Genomic DNA, 19,637 nt, shown 5'->3' with positions numbered 1-19,637 from the left:
TCTTTCATTTCTACCCAAGCTTCTCATTAGAGTGACGGCAGTAGCGTTTATTTTCTCACCTCTCCTTGGCTCATCAAATGACCGAAATCCGGCTTCCACCTGTACCACCACTCAAACCACCAATGGCAGAGTCACCAATGAGCTCCTCATTGCCTAATCCGATGCCTACAAATGTGTTACATTTGATACTGTTTTTGAACCTTCTTTAAACAAACTGTTACATTGGCTTCTTGGATACCAAACTCTCTTTGCTGACTCTTTTTTTGCCTGAAGATTTCTTCTCTCTTTCATGAGATACCCTCCTATTGCCTACACTTTACTCCCTATGATTTCTTTGCCCCATCCCATCCTTACTCCAGTGCATTTTCTGCCCTGCCACCAAAAAGCTATCAAAAATGCATGCACTGAGTGATCACATCACTCTGCTGCTTTGAATTCTTTGCCTATAAGATAAAACCCAAACTTCCTATTCCCGCCCCTTTTCCTATTATTTTCAAATATTTTTACTTTAACAGTACTGATTTATTTGTAGTTTACTAAATATACCATTCATTTACTCATGTTGTAGCTTGCCTGTAATTTCATTGAGGGCTGGCCCTAGTGTCAATCCAAATGGTTATGTCCCCACAATGGATCATGTACTAAAGGAATTCAGGGAGAACCTTACCTAGCTCCCCATTGCAGAGAACCAGAAGGATATTCTTGTACCTGTTTGTATACTGTACAGTCTCCCTCACAGACACCAGTGATATCAGCAAGATGTTACTGATCAGAGTTACAGCATCTTTCTGATAACCTCAAATTTAGCCTTTCAGAATAGAATGCACCTTCGATAGTTTTTTGTCTTAACTCTACACTATCCAGATTTCTTAATGCCAATAAAGGTAAAGTAACTCTAATATGATTAGGATCGTGAGTACCCTAAAAAAGCTTTTGGAAGCTGTCAAGATTTAAGGATCATTTTCCTCCTAGGGAACAGCTCAGGGGCTGTTTGCACTCGTTTGGATATTGCCTAAGACCTGCTGAGTGCTGAGGTCAGTTTGCTTAAAGATGCACATGGAAATAGAGATATAATCCTTGGTGAGGTCCAAGGGAACCAAATTAAGTCATTGATTAATTTCATCCTGTCCAGTCACTCCTTCACCCTCTGTATCTACTTAAAAAAATAAATGTATTCAGCTTGTCACAAATTTTATTTTATATCCCCACCTAGTACCATTTCACATTCTGCTTAAGTACTTGGTCATCTATTACATGACTCATTAGTTTGAGTTCTCTGTAGAATTAAAGAAAGTTGCAGTAAAAATAATAAATGGAACCTAAGTTTCAACTACATCATCCATGCATGTTTTAAAAGCATCTTTCAAAGTCAATTCAAACTCATATACAATGCCAGGAATTAGCGCACCATCAAGCTCTTTGCTAAACTTTTTTCCTTGCCCCGTTACATTGAAGTATTGATGAGTAAAATGGCAAGTGTTTCCCTTTATTGGGGCTCAAATCAAAGTGTGTAAAACTGGATCAGATAAAGATTTCTCTCCAGAAAAGTACCCAGGGGCTATCCTATATGAAATTCTGTTCAGGGACACTTCCATTTATTCCTTTAACAAAATTTGTAGCTACCAGCTGTAGTCAAGAAATTTAATAAGGTTAAGGTTTCCTGCCTCCATCCCTTAAGAAAATGTTGCTGAAGTTCGTAATTGCAGACTCTTCCAAAAAGATGTGACAAGCTTTCCTGGAGATTTATTTGAATAATTACATTTACAGGCTATGTAAATGCTATGTAGTGCACTATGGGTACACTACCAGGTTAGAAAAATCAGAGGAAGAGTTGTAATAAGAAAAGGAAACTAGACTTAAAATTCATTTATCTTGCAAATAAAAATATTTTGTTTGCATTGAATACATATTATTAGATCGAAAAGCATTTTCCAATATTTCCTACCCTCTTGGGGAAGTCAACAGAGTCCATGGATTTTAGCTGCAGGCAGTGTGGGATAGTGGTGGCCTCCCGAGCTCCCCCTCAGGCCAACTTGGTTTGAATTCTAGTGTTATCTGTACACTGTGTGACCCTGGTAAATTTCTTAACCTATTTGAGTCTCTGTTTCCTCATCTATATATGAGGATAACACTATTGACCTCGTGTATTGTAAAAATTAGAGATACTGTGTGTAAAATACCTAGCACAGTGTATGGCACACAGTAGACAGTAAGTTATAGCTATGGTTATTTTAATAAATTAAAGCTGGGAGGGAGATCATCCCAAGCCCTTCAGTTTACAACTGAGGAATTTCAGGACCCAGGGTTTAAATGACTAGCCCAATGTAACAAAACTAGTCAATGGCATCATTAAGTCTATTTTAGTGTTCAGGGAAATGAAAGCACAGTGAGGTACAGTGACTTACACAGGGTCATTCAAAGAAACACTCATTACATGGATTGAACAAGAAAGTCTAGGCTCCCTAACCCCACATTCATCACAATTTGCTGCCGTTTCTACACACACACACACACACACACACACACACACACACATCTCATGGCTTCTGACCTTTTACCTTTTGCTGACTTTTAAAATCCCATTTGATAATATATTCCAACTTCAGGACAAATGATCTCAAAAGTAAATTTTACTTCATCCTATTTTTAGAATAGATTCAGAAAATAAATTAGCTGTCCTGCAGATTAACATTTATTTGACTTACCTTGCATAATTAAGGACATGGTGGAGAGCCTGCCTGTAATTGCAATATGTTGCTTGTTAAAGTCTTAGGGCAAGCTCTCTTTCCTAACCTCAAAATGGTACTCCCTAGATGTACATTTCCATTCTCTACTGATCTACAGCTTTTCAGCTTTTCTTTATTGGCTTCTAGGTAGAGAGGAGAAAAAAATCAAACCTCTCCTTAAAGAAATCCATTATACATTTGCTGTCTCCTAAGGGGGAAGGAGGAAGGGGGAAGGAGGAAGGGGGAAAGGGGAAGGGGGAAGGGGGAAGGAACTGATGTGCATTGTAGTTGTTAAACAAAAACAAACACATTGGGCTTTCTTGAGCGATAAAGAACCTGCAGGAGAACCTCAAAGACATAATTAGCAATTAGCAAGAATCTCCTCTCAGTTTGCACACTGTGTTTTAATGACTTCTGGCATGGTTTTTCCTTCTATGAGATTCTATGAAATTGCCCTGCAGCATCCTATGTAATGAGAATCTCACTTCTGATTCAGTGTCAAGGGTGAGTGCCGTCTACATTCGGCACGGAGATAGGTGCCTTGGCTAAGCACCTACGTGTTCTGACCAGCGTTTTCAAGAGCGACTGATATCTTGACATAGGTCCTGCTTTCTGAGTGACTTTGAAGATCACTAACAGGGTTTTCAAGCACCGTTAACAGAGTTGAAGGCGTTATGGTGGACACTTCGTGTGAGTCACACATTCCCTTCCTTTAAACACCTTCGTTCACGCACTGGATCAGAGCAGATGTTGCAAACATCAGCTCAGTACATTATGTGAAAGCTGTCTTAGATGGATTAGACATTTAGCTGTTTGAAGCCTGGGCCAGATGTTCGTAGGGTCCCTGACTGCTTTGGGAGGAAATCAAGGGTACCAGATTGTTGTAAAGGCCACTCTTGGGTAGAAACATGAGTAAATCAAGCCAAAGGAAAATGCACTACTAGCTACGACAAGAAAACCTTAGTTTAATGTTAACTTTGATAGATACATAAATTTTGGCACTCTCATTACCGATGCTTCAGGAGTTCATGTAAATCTTCTTCATCAGAATTCTATTACTGCTACTTTTCAAGGGGGGAAAAAAAGCTGTAGTGAAGCAATTATTTGCTTTATTTGGAAAAGCCGATATATTCATCGTTCATGTGGCAGGTTGAATGTGGTAGGTGAGATGAGTGGTTTTCATACTAGTGGCAACTCAGGAGGATGTTTATTTCAGGTATAATACAAGCTAGATTCCTCCCTGTTTCTTCTGCGGAAAACCTTAAAATACTCATAAGAGTTTTAAGCCGGTGTGAAGGTAGGACCCAGCCTGATGTATTTCCCTGAAAGATGAGCTGATTATATGTTGCCCCTGAGTTCTGCATTCAATCTTCAAATATTTATTGTGGACCTACTCTGTGTAAGGCAGGAGAGCTGGCACCAGTGAAGAAAAAAACCCCCCCACAACGTTTCAAAACACTTGAACGTGATACTTGGGGGACCTATGTTCCCTTAGGGAACAAAGTTTATCCTCTTTAAGCACCAGTGAAATTCTTCTTAGGAATACTTAGTGTAGGTAAAAGTTACCTAACTGCTCAATTACACAAAACACATGTGTAGTGCATCCCACACTGAGCAAGATATTGCTGGGGAGGGGGGGAAGATTCAAAAGAAGTATTAGATGCAGTTTCTCATCTCCAGCAGCTTACTTCAGTAATAAAAACCCTCCCATTCATGAAAGAACTGCAAAGTAAAAGAAGGGAAAATATAATCAAGTGTTAATTGGGTAGTGTAGATACTGCTAAAGAAATTTGCATTTAATTGGCTGTGATTAGCCAGAGGGGCTTTTATGAAAGACACAGATAGAACTTGAATATGGCCTTGAAGAGAGCGAAAGCTTTAAACTTTGATTGTGATTGGAATTTAATCCCCATATGGCAAATGTCAAATGGCTAAAGAGTAACCTCTTAATATTTGAAATAATAAGTGATCATCTAACAAATTAAACACATTGACCTCACTATGTCTTTTTGGCATGGAAAGATGTTCATAATAAATTAAGTGTGAAAAGCAGATTTTAGAACAGCATTCTATAATATGATTCCATTAGTAGAGAACAAAATATATGATAGGCAAAGAAAAAAGCCTAGATAGATATACACTAAAATGTTAACAGTTGTTTTCTCTATGTGGTAGGATTAGGGGTGACTTTATTTAAAAATATTTTGCATTCTCTTTTTTTCATGTGCAACAATTGTGTTCTAATTGTGTAATAGTTAAAAAAAGACCACATTGGCTTCTTAAAACCCACTAAAATGAATACTTCATAAAAACAACTAAAATAAAATTGCACACACACACCATCTTGGAGAACGAATAGAGAAGAGTGATTAAATAATTCAGGAAATAGAGTGGATGATATATGATGACAGACTTAAAAGTTAATCCTTCAGCTTATGGAGTAAGATGGGAGTATGACCCAAGTCTATAAAATCATGGAGCTCATTGGAAGAACACAGGTTTATTCACAAATCCCAGGCAATAGAACTGAATGTTGGCCCTTAAAGACTGAGAAGCACATTTAGGACAAAGAAGAAAGGCCAAGCTCGCACAGAAGGCAAAAAGAATTGGAATTTGTTATCCTACGGCTGATATAAGTTGAAAATATAAATAGCTTCAAGAATGATTTAGATAAATTAATGGAGGAAAGGTTCATTAAAGGCTGGTTGTTAAGCAAAAGCCAGAAATGTCTAGAGTCTGCGAGATATTCAACATACTCAACATATTTAAATGTTAACAGTGGTAGAAGAAGTCTCCATTCCTGAGGCTCTCTGCCAGCTGGGAATGAACCATTTAGTTGTTGGACTGTTGGGAGTTTCCAGGAAGTAATCTTTGGAGAGAGGTTGGGGTGTCAGGGAGGCACTCAGAGGGCTCTGGACAATAATTATCAACTAGAAAAGTAGCATGTCAATATTTTAATAACAGTTATGCCTATAGTAAAGCATTTTGCCTAAAATCTAGTCCTGACTGCCTGTCTTCTGGGCTAGGCTTCAGAGATGATGTTGTCAGACGGCATGTTAAGATAGACTATAGCATGGCAACACAGTCTTAAGATTCGGAGAAGTCACATGAAATATTTAGATGACCAAATGATTTTTTTTTTTTTTTTTTACCTCGAGGGCTGTTCAGTGAAGCTTCCGATGCTCTCCCGCCATCTCCACAGTGACTCTGGTCAAAGGGAAGGCACTGATCACCGGTTCCAGCCACCACCTCAAAATTCTTGGACAGATCTTTTGTTTCCACAAGAGATTTCAACTTGTAGACTTTTCGAGTATTGGTGTCTGATAGATAAAGTGATTCAGACATAGGGTCCATAGCCAGATAGTATTTGTGAGCAGGACTTGTGCTAAGGAAGAGAAAAGTCAAGTTATTCAAAACCATTTGTTCAGTATGCACCGCTGGGGTCTGCCTTTCGTCACAAATGGAATATTCTCGTAACAGACAAAAGAATTCAAGTACCTTCCTTCTTATGTACTGAGAAGATGGATACGTCTTTGTTTTTCTAGTAATGGGTCTGGGTATAAAAAAATTCACTGTGTACTGCTAACCTGTAGTGACACTGATATTTCAGTACCATCCATTGCCCATAGAGGAAGCAGCAGGAGACAGTGTGTCCCAGGGGGTCATCTGTCCCATACATACCGTTCATACAGTTCTCTAAATACCCACCAGATAACTGTCTGGATGTCTCCGTCACCTCAAACTCAACAAATCCCAAACATTAAATTATTCTCTTTTCCTGCCTCCTCAAGTTCTTGTACTATTGACATTATCCAAGCCCCAAATCTGGAATTCTTCTGCATGAAAGCTTTATCTCTTCTCTTTCATTTATGTATGAATTCAGCCATTTATAGCACTATGGACTCATAGATATTTGTTTTATACTTCGCATTGAAATTCAATGATACTTTATTTTGTTGCTCAAATTGTTTCAGCTTTAGCCTCTGGGAGCAGAACTTCTATCGGGTTGTGTGCCCCTCTGACATACCCCCATCAATGTGGGGTGTGTTTTTATTTTTATTTTTTGAGTACATACTTACTTTCTGGAACTACGAGATGCTCCAGGCTCATCTTATATAATCCCTGCCCCACTACTTGAATGAGTCTAAGGACCCCTGGTTCCTTTTATCAGAGAATGGTATTAGAAACCGAGATCTGCATGCTGGGCTTTAAGCACTGTTATTTTCACATCTCTCTCTGCAAACACACTGTGAGCTCTTTGCAGGCAGGAACCACGTTCATCTCTCTATCCTCAGTGTCAACAGAATGTCTGACAGGGTCAATGTTCAGTAAGTGCTGAACTAAACTGAACTGAAGGACACGAAACTAAGACATGAAAGAGTTCAGGCCTTGGCTACTTGCCAAGCAAAATGGAGGGGAGAGGTCATCAGAATAATTAAGATATCCTTAAGGACTGGCCTGTTCCTGACTCTACTTGTAATTGTGTCTGCCCTCTAAGCATATTTATATACGTGAAGGATAGCAAAGGCTGGCAAATACTGATTGGAGACCGAGTTTAGTTTTAATAGGAAAAAAATCAGATCCAGTTGGAATACTTGATTTTTTTCTACTTACCTTCATCAAATAAGAGAATCCGGTAGATTCCAGGGACATCTTCAACCCTGGAACCACCATGACAGATGCTGTAAATACACTGTAAAGGGCCCCAACAGACTCCAGTATTGATTTGGCAGTCATACCAGACAAAGCATCTCTGTAGCAAAGACTGCTTAAATAGGGCTTTGAGTAAAAGTGTCTACATATTTGGTTGAATTTTCACCTTCAGAATGACATTTCTCCAGTGCCCTTATATCTTGCTAGAATAAAGAAGGGGTCACAGCCCTTCGTTGAAACAACCTTCAATACTTCGGTAGCCCGTTTATGGAAGTCTCACCTAAGCCAGGTGAATCAGGTTTTGTTTAGGACAAGTCCATGGGCTGTTTCTCCAAGAGAAATGGTATTTGTGCAAAAGCACTTTGGAATGTGTTCCATTCATTTATTATTGAACACCCCCGATGCGCCTGTGAGGGAAGTTAGAATTGGCATGCTCCTCAGATCTCAGCTGGGAAACCCAGACACACAGAGGGCTTGCCCAGGGTCACTAACAAGCCTGTGCCCGCACTACAAGTAGATTAGATCATATGTGACTGAGAGTACGAAATACCTTCAGAATATTTTTGTTCTGAAGGTGGCAAGGAGAAAACAATATCAGTGTGCTCTTGCCTTCTTCTAACTGAGCAGCATGTCCTGTTTTGCTCAGCGAGGCTGCTCTTAAACTTTGTGCACTGGCCTTTAGAAAATGGAATAGCCCAACAAACCAGATTCCAATCTGATTAATGTTATTTTCCTGACAGCCAGCAGTCAGGAAGGTCTCCTGCACCGATATGCAATTTCTTGCTATTTCATGCCATTTCCCAAGCGTACTTCAGCTCTTCTGAGATTGGTTTCTTTCTACTTTCTGAAAACATGCCATACCTGAGAAAGAAAAAAACCCTAAATTCCAATCTGTTCTAATCCCTCGTGTCTAAATGCATATTGCAGTTTGGAGTATGTGAAGATTTCTTTTATAACTTTCTTGTTAGACCTACTGTCACCTTCTGGTTAGTTTTATATTCGGGTAACACCCTTCAACTTAGCAAAAATCACTTCACTCATGCTACTTAAAAATCACCTAGATTGTAAAATGGGCAATTAATGCTTCTAATTAATACTGTGCAACACTTTACCAGTAAGCAATTTGACAACCAACCTAATTTGCTTAAGAAATTAGTTATGCCAAAGTAACAAGGCTGAGCGTGTGCACTGGCATTTAGGAAGTGGCATCTTCCCAAACCGAATCCAAATTAAAAATCCTATCGGTGCCATTGTGATGACAATTGGCATTCGGAAGCGAACAAATTCAATTTTCTCCTTGGTAATTTCAGGTAATTTAGAACGGTTTTGACAAGTGTAATGCATAAACAAATTGAACAGGAATACTCATTATGATTAATTTCAGAGCTTTGTGCCATTGTCGGTAAATGGTCAGTTTAAAGCTTTCCAATTATTTCTTTTTTGGTGGGAAGAACTAAAAACCATGAGGACACATAAAAGAAAAAAGGAAACATCTTATTCAAGCAGGTCATTGTAGTCACTGTCTCTTAATATTCTCATCGACTATGTTTCTGGATCTAGGAAGCCTGCTGCATTCTCTCTCTCTACCTGCAACCTAAAAACATTGAAGCCATTTGAACTTACGGTCTCAGCTGTGATACCACCTAAGGAAAACATGAAGAGACGTAAGGCCTTGCTTTCCCCTAAAGTACTGAACTGCCAGCTTCCATTTTTCTTGTGTTCTTTCTGGTGCATTCTGATCTTCCAGCAAATTCCCATTTAACGGAGTTCTCTTCTTTTGGAAGACACTTACCTGAGTTGTAACTTGCAAGTTCACTTTCACATTATTCTTTTGACTTTAAGAAGTAAAATTTCCCTGTTAGCACATTATTAGCAAGTGACCTCTTAAGCAAGAAGGGGCATTTGGCAGCTGCCCGTGTGATTTGCTTACCTATGTCTGGTATCTCTGTTTCTAGGGTGCACAAGGTATCCACGAGTAGCAAGTAAAAGCAAACAGAGATGCATCAGTATCATTCGAAACAAGCCAAATCTCACCAGACACACCTATTCCTAACTCAGCTTGTGGCTGTCAGAGAGACTCCACAGGGACCATTTAGTCAGATGTGCAAGCCAGAGCGGACCCAATCCCTCCTCGCTTCTCCTCTTAAGATGGTATCAAGGTGATTGAGCAGCCTGTTTGGTGGGTGGGCAAAGCTCTTGGGCAGTTTTTTCAAAAACCCCTCTCTGGACCATTTTTATCAGAATCACTCGGGCTCTTGCCATACGTGCAGTTTCCTGGGGCTCTCCCGGTCATACTGAATCAGAACCTTGAGGTGGGAGGGGAACCTGGGCATTTTATTTTTAACAAACTCAGCTAGTGACTCTGACACTGAGTAAGGTTTAAAACCCACTGGGCCGGAGTTTGAGGAAGTAGCCACTGCAAAGGGCCTGAGCATTTTACACTCTGCTTTGAAAGCCACCTTATCAAAATGCAAAATCCCCATTTTATTACCGAGTCTTGAGTGCCAACAGGTATCCCAAACCAATCCTAAGACACTTACGTGATCTCAGAGATAAGATAAGGACATCTTTTGTGCACATTAGTATATTACTCAGCAATATTAAAAAAAAACTTAACAAATTTCAAGTATAAAGGCTTTCTCTTGGACCATAACAGAATGTCCCTGGCATCAAAAGAGCTTCAATAAAACATCATGTACATCAACTGCTAGGGCTTTGTGTCTTCCAGCTATCCACACTCCAAGGGGGCAACTGCAGTGGGAGAAACAGGACTGTCAGGTCGAAAGAAGCAGGAAATGTTGGGGGACCTGATCTGTAAGCCATTAGGCGCAGGGCATGGCCTGGGGTCTTTTACTCTGGGACCTGCTATGAGGCTTCTCACACAGGAGTACAGTCTGACAAGCCTGACTTTGGGTCAAATCTGCCTAGAATTAAAAGGCTATAATCATCTGTGAAATACAGTCATGTTAATTTTTAAATCCTTTTAAACCCAGCCCTTTATGTCATTTGGGAAAAAAAATCCCATGAAGACAACAAATCTTTTTATCTAAACTAGAAAATGTTCTTATTCTTTGGAATGTCAGGAAAAGAGAAAAGACACAACATGATTTCATTTGAAGCCATCTGCTACTACTGAGTCAACGCTCTTCAGAGACAATATTCCTGGGATTTTACTGGTTAGGCCACAGGTCACGATCCACCGAGTTTTCCATTTCCCTGGCCTGCCTCAAAAGGGTAGGTACCTTGTGGGCTCACACAAGAGGTCAAAAGGTAAGAAAGGGGAGCTCTGATTAGAAAGCTGGCCTCAGGCATTTGAACCTTTTTGAGTTTCTTTGTCTCTGGACACTTGCTTGTTTTTGTGGCCTCTATATTGCAGGCTGAGTCTGCTGGAGGCTGGCTCTAATCACTGTTACATGGTTGATCCTCTTGAAGGAAGCTGAATTGTGAAAGTACTAGAAGGACCTTATTAAAATACGATTTCACCCGCAACAGATGTTCATGGTGCAGAACCATTCCGGTGGCTACACAGGGTTTTGAAATTCTTACGTGATGGCAAGGAGAAGGGAGAGTGATGGCTTGACTCTCCTGCAGCTGCTTCTGATCCTGCCAATAATGTCACTCTGAATTTGGAAAGATGTCCCATATTATGCAGAGCAGCTTCTCTCATTAACATCTCAGAGGGAGGAAGTGAAAATGACGGAATTTATTTCCAGTGTGTGACCTTGTTCTGTCTCAGAATTACTTTTAGTTAAGGATTTAGGATTGAGCCACTACCAAAGTCAGTCTGCTCTCTAGCTAGCAACTGACTGCATGCTGAGGTGCCACTGTGTGAGCTCTTCACAAGGGCCTCGGCCCATCGGTGGCAGTGCCGCCTGGCAACTGACTGACTTGGAGCTTGCCATGGGTTAGGAGGAGAAAGGAGTGGACCTGCAAATCCTTTTAGAGCAAGGAGTGCTCCTGACGGTAGGATCCTGAAGTTGATCTTTGATTTTGCTCAGGGTCTGTATGGTTAAAGGGACTATATCTTCCTTTTTTAATTAAAACATCTGATTGAGCTATAATTCACACACCATAAAATTTACCCTTCTAAAAAATACAATTCAGTAGTTTCTAGTACATTCATAGAATGGCGCAACCATTGCCATCATCCAATTCCACAATATTTTCATCCATCTCTGGAAGAAACTGTACCCATTAACTATGACTCCCCATTCCCCACCTCCCTCAGCCCCAGACAACCACTAATCTGCTTTCTGTCTCTCTGGATCTGCCCATTCTGGATAGTTCATATAAATGGAATCATAGAATACATATCCTTTTGTGTCTGGCTTCTTTCACTTAGCATGATGTTCGACCTACTCTTCTCATATTTTTGTGACACGGGGAATGGAGAAAGAGAGACTCGGAAGTTGCTGTCTAGTGACCTGACATCCTGAGGGTTTGCCTGGTCTGCTCTGTGGCAGCTGTAACACTTTACTTGCTCTTCATGCTGTTCACAGTTTCTTTCCTTAATACTTAGCCAGAAACATGTGATGTCAAAGAACGGACTTTCCTCTCTGCTCATCTTTCCACAGTATTCTTCCTCTGAAGACCAAGTTCTCACTCTTGCCGTTCACTGACTTCTCAGCACTGCCAAAGCCAGCAATGCTTATCTAAGACCCTTCTCCCCTCATGCTCCAGTTCTGTCCCTTGCCCTTATCACAACTTACCTGTCTTGTGTTTTAGGGCCCTGCTTTCAGCTAGCAGTTCCTTTGAAAAATCAATCTGACAAAGGAATCCATGCCCTGGGACTACCGAGGAGTTTAGCTTGGTGGGTCATTCTAACAGAGGTTCTCGCAGTGAGAACTCTTAGTGATGAAATGTCTCAGCTCAAACACATTTCTTAGAGTAGAAATTGGGGCACTGTGCAAGGCCAGAAGATGTTTTTGTGTAAGGTGGAGGGAACCTTTGAATGCCACTGCTAAGACATGAGATCGCACTGGGGAGGTAACCACCTAGTTCATTTACATGTCATGGTTCTCTCTTTGTAGCTCCAGTGCTGCTGACAAGAGGATGATCCTAGGTCATTTCTCAGATACTATCAGAGCTCTCGAAGTTGGGGTTCCATTTATTCCTTCAGCAGAGCGCTCCATAAGGTCTATGGCCCCTCAGCATGCTAACTGCCCCCAAGTGGGTGCTATTCCACTTCTACTTAACCCCCAGTCAACGACAGGAGTTGAGCCCTGAGAACAGTGTAGTAAATATCAACCAGTCACTGTAAAGGAAACAGTAAACTCAAGAGCAATTTTCATGTTACACTGACATTTTTCAGGACCAAGTTACTCAAGGTACCTAGAAGCATTTGCCAGGCTCTTATTTTCTTCTTTCTTTCATTTTAAAGGGAAGGACACGATAAATATCTGGAGATTAACAGCATCTTGAACAATAACAGCATGAAGTTTTTATAAAGAATAAATCATTTCTAGTCATGCTTAATAGGTTTTTTAATAGATTTTTGAAATGAGAAGATTTGGGGAGAGCAAGACGGGTATTCATATTTGAACTCTTGCAGAGTATTTGATAGATGTCTCCTATTTTTACTTATATAATTATCACTGTTAGTTGTAGAAAACCGAAAAGTGGCCTGAAGGCCATAATCAAAGGAAAAAAGAAATAAAGTCATAATCGATGAGAAATAATTGAAGGACTTGGGGATATTTAGACTGATGAAGAAGAAAGCTCAGGAACCTGTGATATCTGTTTTCACACTTGTGGAAGTTTATCAGGTAAAGAGGGACATGGCTCCTGGGCTGCTTCAGATGTTAACATTTGCCACTACTGAGTGGATGTTCCATGAAGGCAGATTTTGGTTCAGTAGAAGGAACCATTTTCTAACAGAGCACTCCAAAGATGCAATGTGCTGTCTAGAGAGGTATTTAAGTTTCTTGTTATTGAAAGAGATTGAAGTAGAGGTGATTCTGTCAGAGATGCAGCGGGCACTATGTTGCACCAGATACAACTATGGACATTTTGTAACACTAAGCTCACAAATCTGTGATGTTCCCTTTGTGTTACAGGAATGTGCATACGCGCTTGCGCTCGTGCGCACGTGTGTGTGTGTGTGTGTGTGTGTGTGTGTATAAAACCTTAACAGGAGAAGCAAATTGCTAGAGATGTCTAGACTTAAACTAGAAATGACTATTTTTAAAAAAAATCTTCAGAGAATGTATTTTTGATACTCTTTTAGGTTTAATTGCATGGTATTATAAGCTCTCCTTTTTTTATTATCTTATGTCAATGTCCGGAAGGAAGCACTAAGATGTGTACATGTGGATGAAATCTGCAGTGAACAGGCAAAGGGTACTTGTACTTAAATAACAAGAAATAATATTGTTGCTCTTGGCACATTACTACTAATGATAATGCCATAACTGACTTTCCCCTAGCTTCAACCAGGTGGAGGACCAGCTAGATGAAATAAATGATTGGCAACCAATGAAAATGAAATTATTTTTGAGATCAGATGAAAGAAACTCAATTTGGGACAGTTTAGGTCAGCAGAGCTGAGTTAGGAAAAAAAATCTATAGTCTTCCAATCTTTGAAATGTCAAGGATCATCTGGAATTGTTCAATGGGGACCACTACGGAACCGAGGATGGAAGAGAAGCTAATCTAGAAGGACATGCAGTAGGAGCAGGCCTTATGTCCTTCCAAAACGTCATCAAACTTTGGGCTGAGAACTACACATCTGTGGCTCTTAAAAAAGAGAAATGTATAAAATATGTGAGAGGATGCTAAAATATTAACTTGAAGTCAATTTTCTAGATAGGGAAGTAGAGAGCAGGGTGGTTAAGTTATATAATGAATAACCTGACAGAGAGTGAAGACAGAATGTTCTCTGTCCCTTTCTGTAATAACCTATTGACAATATTGCTCTTCTAGTCACAGTTTTAAATGCATCAAATAACATAATGACTATATTAGCTGTGTTTCTAAGGAAACAGATGAGTCAAGCAAGTAAAATGAATTATATGCACGTGAGGGGGCAATTAACTGATTTAAAAAAAAACGGGTACAGAATGAAGTTTCTATCTACATACAGAATTCAATAAACATTATGGTTCTTAAGATAGCAAAGCCTTATTTTATAACTTATTTCTCTCTAGGAAGTTTAAATCTGGAAAAGTTATAAAGCAAATGTAGAAACTCACCAATTACATGTGAAAGATGCAATGTACACAGTATAGGCTACTGATCAGGACAGATACTGCAAAAAAACTGAATCTAATAAGAACTCTATTAGTTTCTGAGTAAACATGACAGATAATGTTTGCTGACATAAAGTGGTTTGATAGTTTTGACTACAGTCACACAGTTAAGGAGTTGCCTGTCAATTAGGTCAAAATGATGATGCCTATTCAATCAGTTCATTTCTCTCATGGCCAATCACAGGAGTAATGGAGTAGAGAAGAGAGAACTATTTTTTCTCCTAGAAGGTAATGCACAGAATCTTACCTAGGGGTCTATGAAAGGGCTTCATCCATGGGGATAGGTCGCTGGGGGGGGGGGGAGAGGATGCAGGGAGAGGGAAAATATGTGACCCCCTGAAATTACATGTATAATTTTGTGTGAATCTGTTTTTTTTTATGGGGAAGGGGCCCAAACATAGTCTTCAATACAGGGTGAACAAAAGTAGGTTTACAGTTGTAAGTACACAAAACACAGAGCTTGTTCCTGTATTATTACTTACTCTGTGTTATATATTTTTCCATATGAACAACTGTAAGCCTACTTTTGCCCACCCCTGTAGATTCTCAAAGGGGTCTGAGAATTTAAAAAAAAATGTTAAGAAGAGCTGATCTAGAGGATGTTAGCTCAGAAGAGTCAGCTAGGGGGACTCACACTAAGTGTGAGCTCATGGTGTGTGCACGCCTATGTGTTTGAAGAGCTGTGACAATGAGAGAAAACAGTGTTGTGGTGTGAGACTAAATAAAGGGATTGGCCAATACTTCACACTGTCAGAAACTAATTTTTCTTTATACTGAAAAAATCACTTTGAAATTAGGGTCCAAGTTATTCTATTTTATTCTTCAAATGACTTTGTGTTGAAGGTCATAAGGTGCTCTGGACAAAAATGCAAATTTGTGAACTGTTTAGGATCCCTGACCAAGGAGAATCTCATCAATGAATGACAATTGCTCCACCTTAGGTAAATTTGCATTTAAATTACAATAAAAAGGACTAAACTTAGCGGGGCTTTCTTTATAGTAATACTTTGTTTTTATAGGTAATCCTAAGGGTTTTTTATTTGAGAAGTTGGCTATATAAGATTAGCTTTATAGGGTTCCATATATAAGCTCAGCAAGACCAGATCTCTATCTACCTGACAGCCCTTATTTGCATGACTAGAAATTTTCAGATGTTCCATCCACGTTTGGCATCACGTAGACAGAACATCCTTAGCACTTTGAAAACAATCGAGAATGTTGTATAAATCATTTCCAAATCCAGGCATACAACCATCTTGGCCTTCTTCATTGACTTTCCAGTAAGTAGTTGCCCAAAGAGATATACTGCTGGAAGTGACAAGTCCCTGTGAGGTGTGACATCCTGAGGTATGCGAACATTTGATTAGGGCAGGGTGGTATGAATTAGTACTTCTCTAGATTCTCTAGATGAGCTTTATCTTTATAAAATCTTAATTTTACAGTCTATTTTTTTTATTAGCCAAGGGATTTAACAGCTTTCTTCTCTATGACAGCGTTTGCAATTATAATTAAGGAATGTATTAAAACTGGAGTGAATTAATGTGAAAACTAGATGGGGGCATGGGACTAGAAGATTTCCCTTGCCAGGTGTGAAGGACTAACTCAGTCTGAGAAAAGGGAAGTAGATTCCAAAGCAAGCATAAGAATATTGAAAATTTCGAGGTGTGTCCATATGTAGTCAAGTTTCCATGCTTGTAAGTGTTGAATGAAAATGACCCAAGACTTTTCATGTGTCTTGACTAGCCTTGATGGCGCTCTGTATGTACAAGTCGCTCCATCAGTGTCTCTGTTCCCCCAGTTACTATTTTTCCAGTCAATGAGGTAATGTCTGAGGCAACAATTGTTTTATGCACTGCTTTATAGGATCAAAATATATTATAGCATCAAAATCTTCCGGGACCTAGAAAAACTTTAAGCCTATTGTTCTAAAGGCATTTGTCAAAGTTAAAGCTGCCACAACCAACTAGAAGGAAGGCTCTACCAATTTACCCATGGGAGAGGAAACAGGTCTGTCTATCTCTGTTGGGATGGAGGTAGGTTTTTTCCTTTTCTAGGACTCCAGAGGGTATATATTTGTGTCTTACAGCCCCAAAAGGGATAAATAAAGCTGATTAAACCATGGTTTACTTAGTTGTCATCTTTGTGTAACTTCAGAATATTAAATACCAAAAGGTATGAATTCCTTTCAAGGTGTATCAAAATACTTTGTACTCTCAAGAAGATTCCTAGAACAGGGTAAGAAAGTCTAAGGATGACTGCCCCTTTTTTTTTTTTTTTAAGATGACTGCTTTAATCATTTTTTCCCCCCAGTGGGATAGAGCTTTTTAGGGTAAAAAACTCACTCTTCTTTCTTTATTATGCCACGCAAACACAGACTTCCATTTTCTTAATATGAAGTGACCACTTCAAAAGATTGGCCCTGAAGAGCTTAGTAAGTTTGGATCTGGCAACACCTCTATGTGCTAGAATGGAATAGATACTTTCGATCAGTCTCTGTGGTGGCCAGAGGGGTTGGGTGACTTACCTGAGCACCTGGAAGTATTGAGACCCATGTCAGTGATGGCCACATTGGCACGCAACAAAAGCCACACACACAGGGATGTCAACACTTCCCGGTTCGTCAAAGCAGTGCTCAAAGTGTCCTTGGAGTCGGAGGAGCGGGCATGCTGACCTATGTCCTTCGCCCCTAATTCCTGCATCTTAGTTCAGTGCTACAACACGGGCGACTGCATGTTCTGCTCCTCCTGGCAATGCCTTGTCTCTTCGTGTTATCTCATCCTTGCTTCCCCTTTATCCGCTAAGCGTGAAGATTAGAAGAGACTTACCTTAATTCCAAAATACTAACAGAGTTTCCCGAGGGAGATATTCGCCTTACGAAATTGAAGTCGCCAACATACACACTGCCATCAGGGCCAGCAGCTAAGGCAACGGGAGCAAAGAGCTTGTTGTTGTGGGCTGGGCCATTGCAGTTGGTGCAGGCTACGCTCCGTTGGTGCCCGTTACCCATCAGGGTCGCTATGACAGGGGGCTGCTGGGAAATAAACATATTTTCTCCGTTCCCTTTATGTATGATTCCTAGATCCAAGAAAGAAAAAAAAAAGAGGGAGAATAAAACAAAAACAATTACCACGTAATCTCCTCGGCAACATTTTCATCTTTTTCTCATTGTTCAAAGCAAGAAGGAGCTTCGGCACTGGCACAAAAGAACTTGAGAATGCAACACGCCGCCCTTGGTTTTGTTTAACTGTAGAGCCACCGCAAATGGTACCATAATGCTTTGCCTCAGTTTGCGCATCTGTGAAATGGGTTAACACGCCTAGTCCCTTTAATGCTGACTCTAACTGCCTCCATAAAGAATTTGATGACCGACTTGCAGTGGTGTCCTACTCGCTGTGGGCTCTGCCAACCACCTGTGGCTTAGTTTTCAGCCCTGGCTGATTGTCTCCTGATGCCAGGCACACAGATGCCTGACTTCAAATTACCCTCACTATCAACTGGTTCCTGAAAAGGGAGTCTCAGTCAATTTTAATATTAACCTTAGCAAAACAATCAGGGAGGTAATCTACTTCTGTGAAGGGAAATCACACCACTAGAATGCACTTGAAAGATACAAGAAAGGGACTTGAATTTTCCACTCTTTTGGACCGTATCTCACTATCATCGGTGCATGGGATAGAGATACTGACCTAGGAAAATGCTGGAAGATCCTGTGCAATCTCTCTTTTGGCAATCTCATCCATCCCCACAGCTTTAACACCCATCTCTACATGCTGACATTTTCTCCTGCCCAGAGTTCTCACCTGATGTGCAATTGCCTACTACAGTGTATCATTTCACTTGGATCCCCACAGGTGCCTCAAACTCAACAAGTTTAAGACAAAGCTCATCAGTTTTTGCACCCCTTACCAAACCCTGCTCTTCCACTTGTGTTCCCTAATCATCTTGTAAGTGGTATCACCATGTGTGTGTTTACCTAAGTTGGAAATGTGGGCATCACCGTGGCTCTTGTTTTCCTCACTTTCTAATCCTAATCATTAACCTCTCCCCTTTGGGTTCATCTCTTGAAATATGTTGAACCAGTTTTGTCATCTCGATCCGTAGCACTGTGCTTTAGTTCAGTTTTCCTTCACGTCTTGGTCTCCTGGTCTCCATGTACGCCTATCTCCAAACCACCTTCTACACACCTGCCGCAGAGGTTATTTCAGCCTGTGGCTTAAAACCGTTCAATAGCTCCATATCCTCTCTAGGATCAAGGGCACATGCCTTATTATTAAGGCATGCAAAGCCCTCCGTGATTCGGCCCTTGTCAGCTTGTTCAGCCTCTCCTCTCATCGCCGTCTCATTTGTATGCTGAGTTTTAGCTACAGTGGACTCTGCAATTATTCTCACCTAGTCCCATGCCTCTCCGCTTTTGTACGTGCCATTCCCTCTATTCCAAATGCCCTCCTTGTCTTGTCTGCTTGGGCAACGCTTACCTATCCTTCAGAGCTCAGGCCGGTTCTCCCCCAGTGTCCCGTCCAGGCGGAATTAGCTGCTCCCTCCCGTGTGCGCCCACGTTTGCTTTGCACAGCTCTAGCCTTACACTTACCACACTGCAGGATTCCTTTTTCATTACTGCTCTGTCTTCCCCATGAGAGCGTGAGCTCCTTGAAGGCAGACACCCTGTCTTACTCCTTTCTGCACTTTAGTGCCAATGCCTGTGGCCAAGTCATTAGAAGTGCTCAGCAAATGCTGACAAGAGGCTTTGAGTCTCTCGTAGTCTCCTTGTCCAAATCCCAGTGATTTTACAAACCTATTAAGCCTGGGCAGATAATCCAAGGAGCAGATGCTGCTGTGCTAAATAAATTGCTCAGATAGGCTCAGAAAGAGCCAGGGCAGGTAAAGCATCCACACTGTGAGAGGCATACCAGTGGGTCAGACTGAAGTAACTGACAGCAAATGAATGAATGCACTCATCTTGTACAGTCTTATTTTTTCTCCCATGACCGCTGCTATCTATCTCCTCGGACTG

General features: G+C 40.6%; 1 protein-coding gene across 1 annotated transcript in view; it reads right to left on the bottom strand.

Annotated features, from left to right (window-relative positions):
* The window catches only part of TENM1 (teneurin transmembrane protein 1), a 711,536-nt gene that overhangs the window by 90,255 nt on the left and 601,644 nt on the right, over window positions 1-19,637 (bottom strand). Inside the window, exons 23-25 of the mRNA XM_081125839.1 lie at window positions 17,452-17,701; window positions 9,310-9,330; window positions 5,879-6,111 (exon numbers count right to left, since the gene is read on the bottom strand). Of these exons, the coding sequence (XP_080981965.1) occupies window positions 5,879-6,111; window positions 9,310-9,330; window positions 17,452-17,701 (504 nt within the window). The remainder of the gene's footprint in view (window positions 1-5,878; window positions 6,112-9,309; window positions 9,331-17,451; window positions 17,702-19,637) is intronic.

The sequence above is a fragment of the Miniopterus schreibersii genome (assembly GCF_964146895.1).
Source record: "Miniopterus schreibersii genome assembly, chromosome: X".
NCBI lineage: Eukaryota > Metazoa > Chordata > Mammalia > Chiroptera > Miniopteridae > Miniopterus > Miniopterus schreibersii.
The sequence above is the reverse complement of the archived record's forward strand: the minus strand, read 5'-3'. Positions and strand labels throughout refer to the sequence as shown.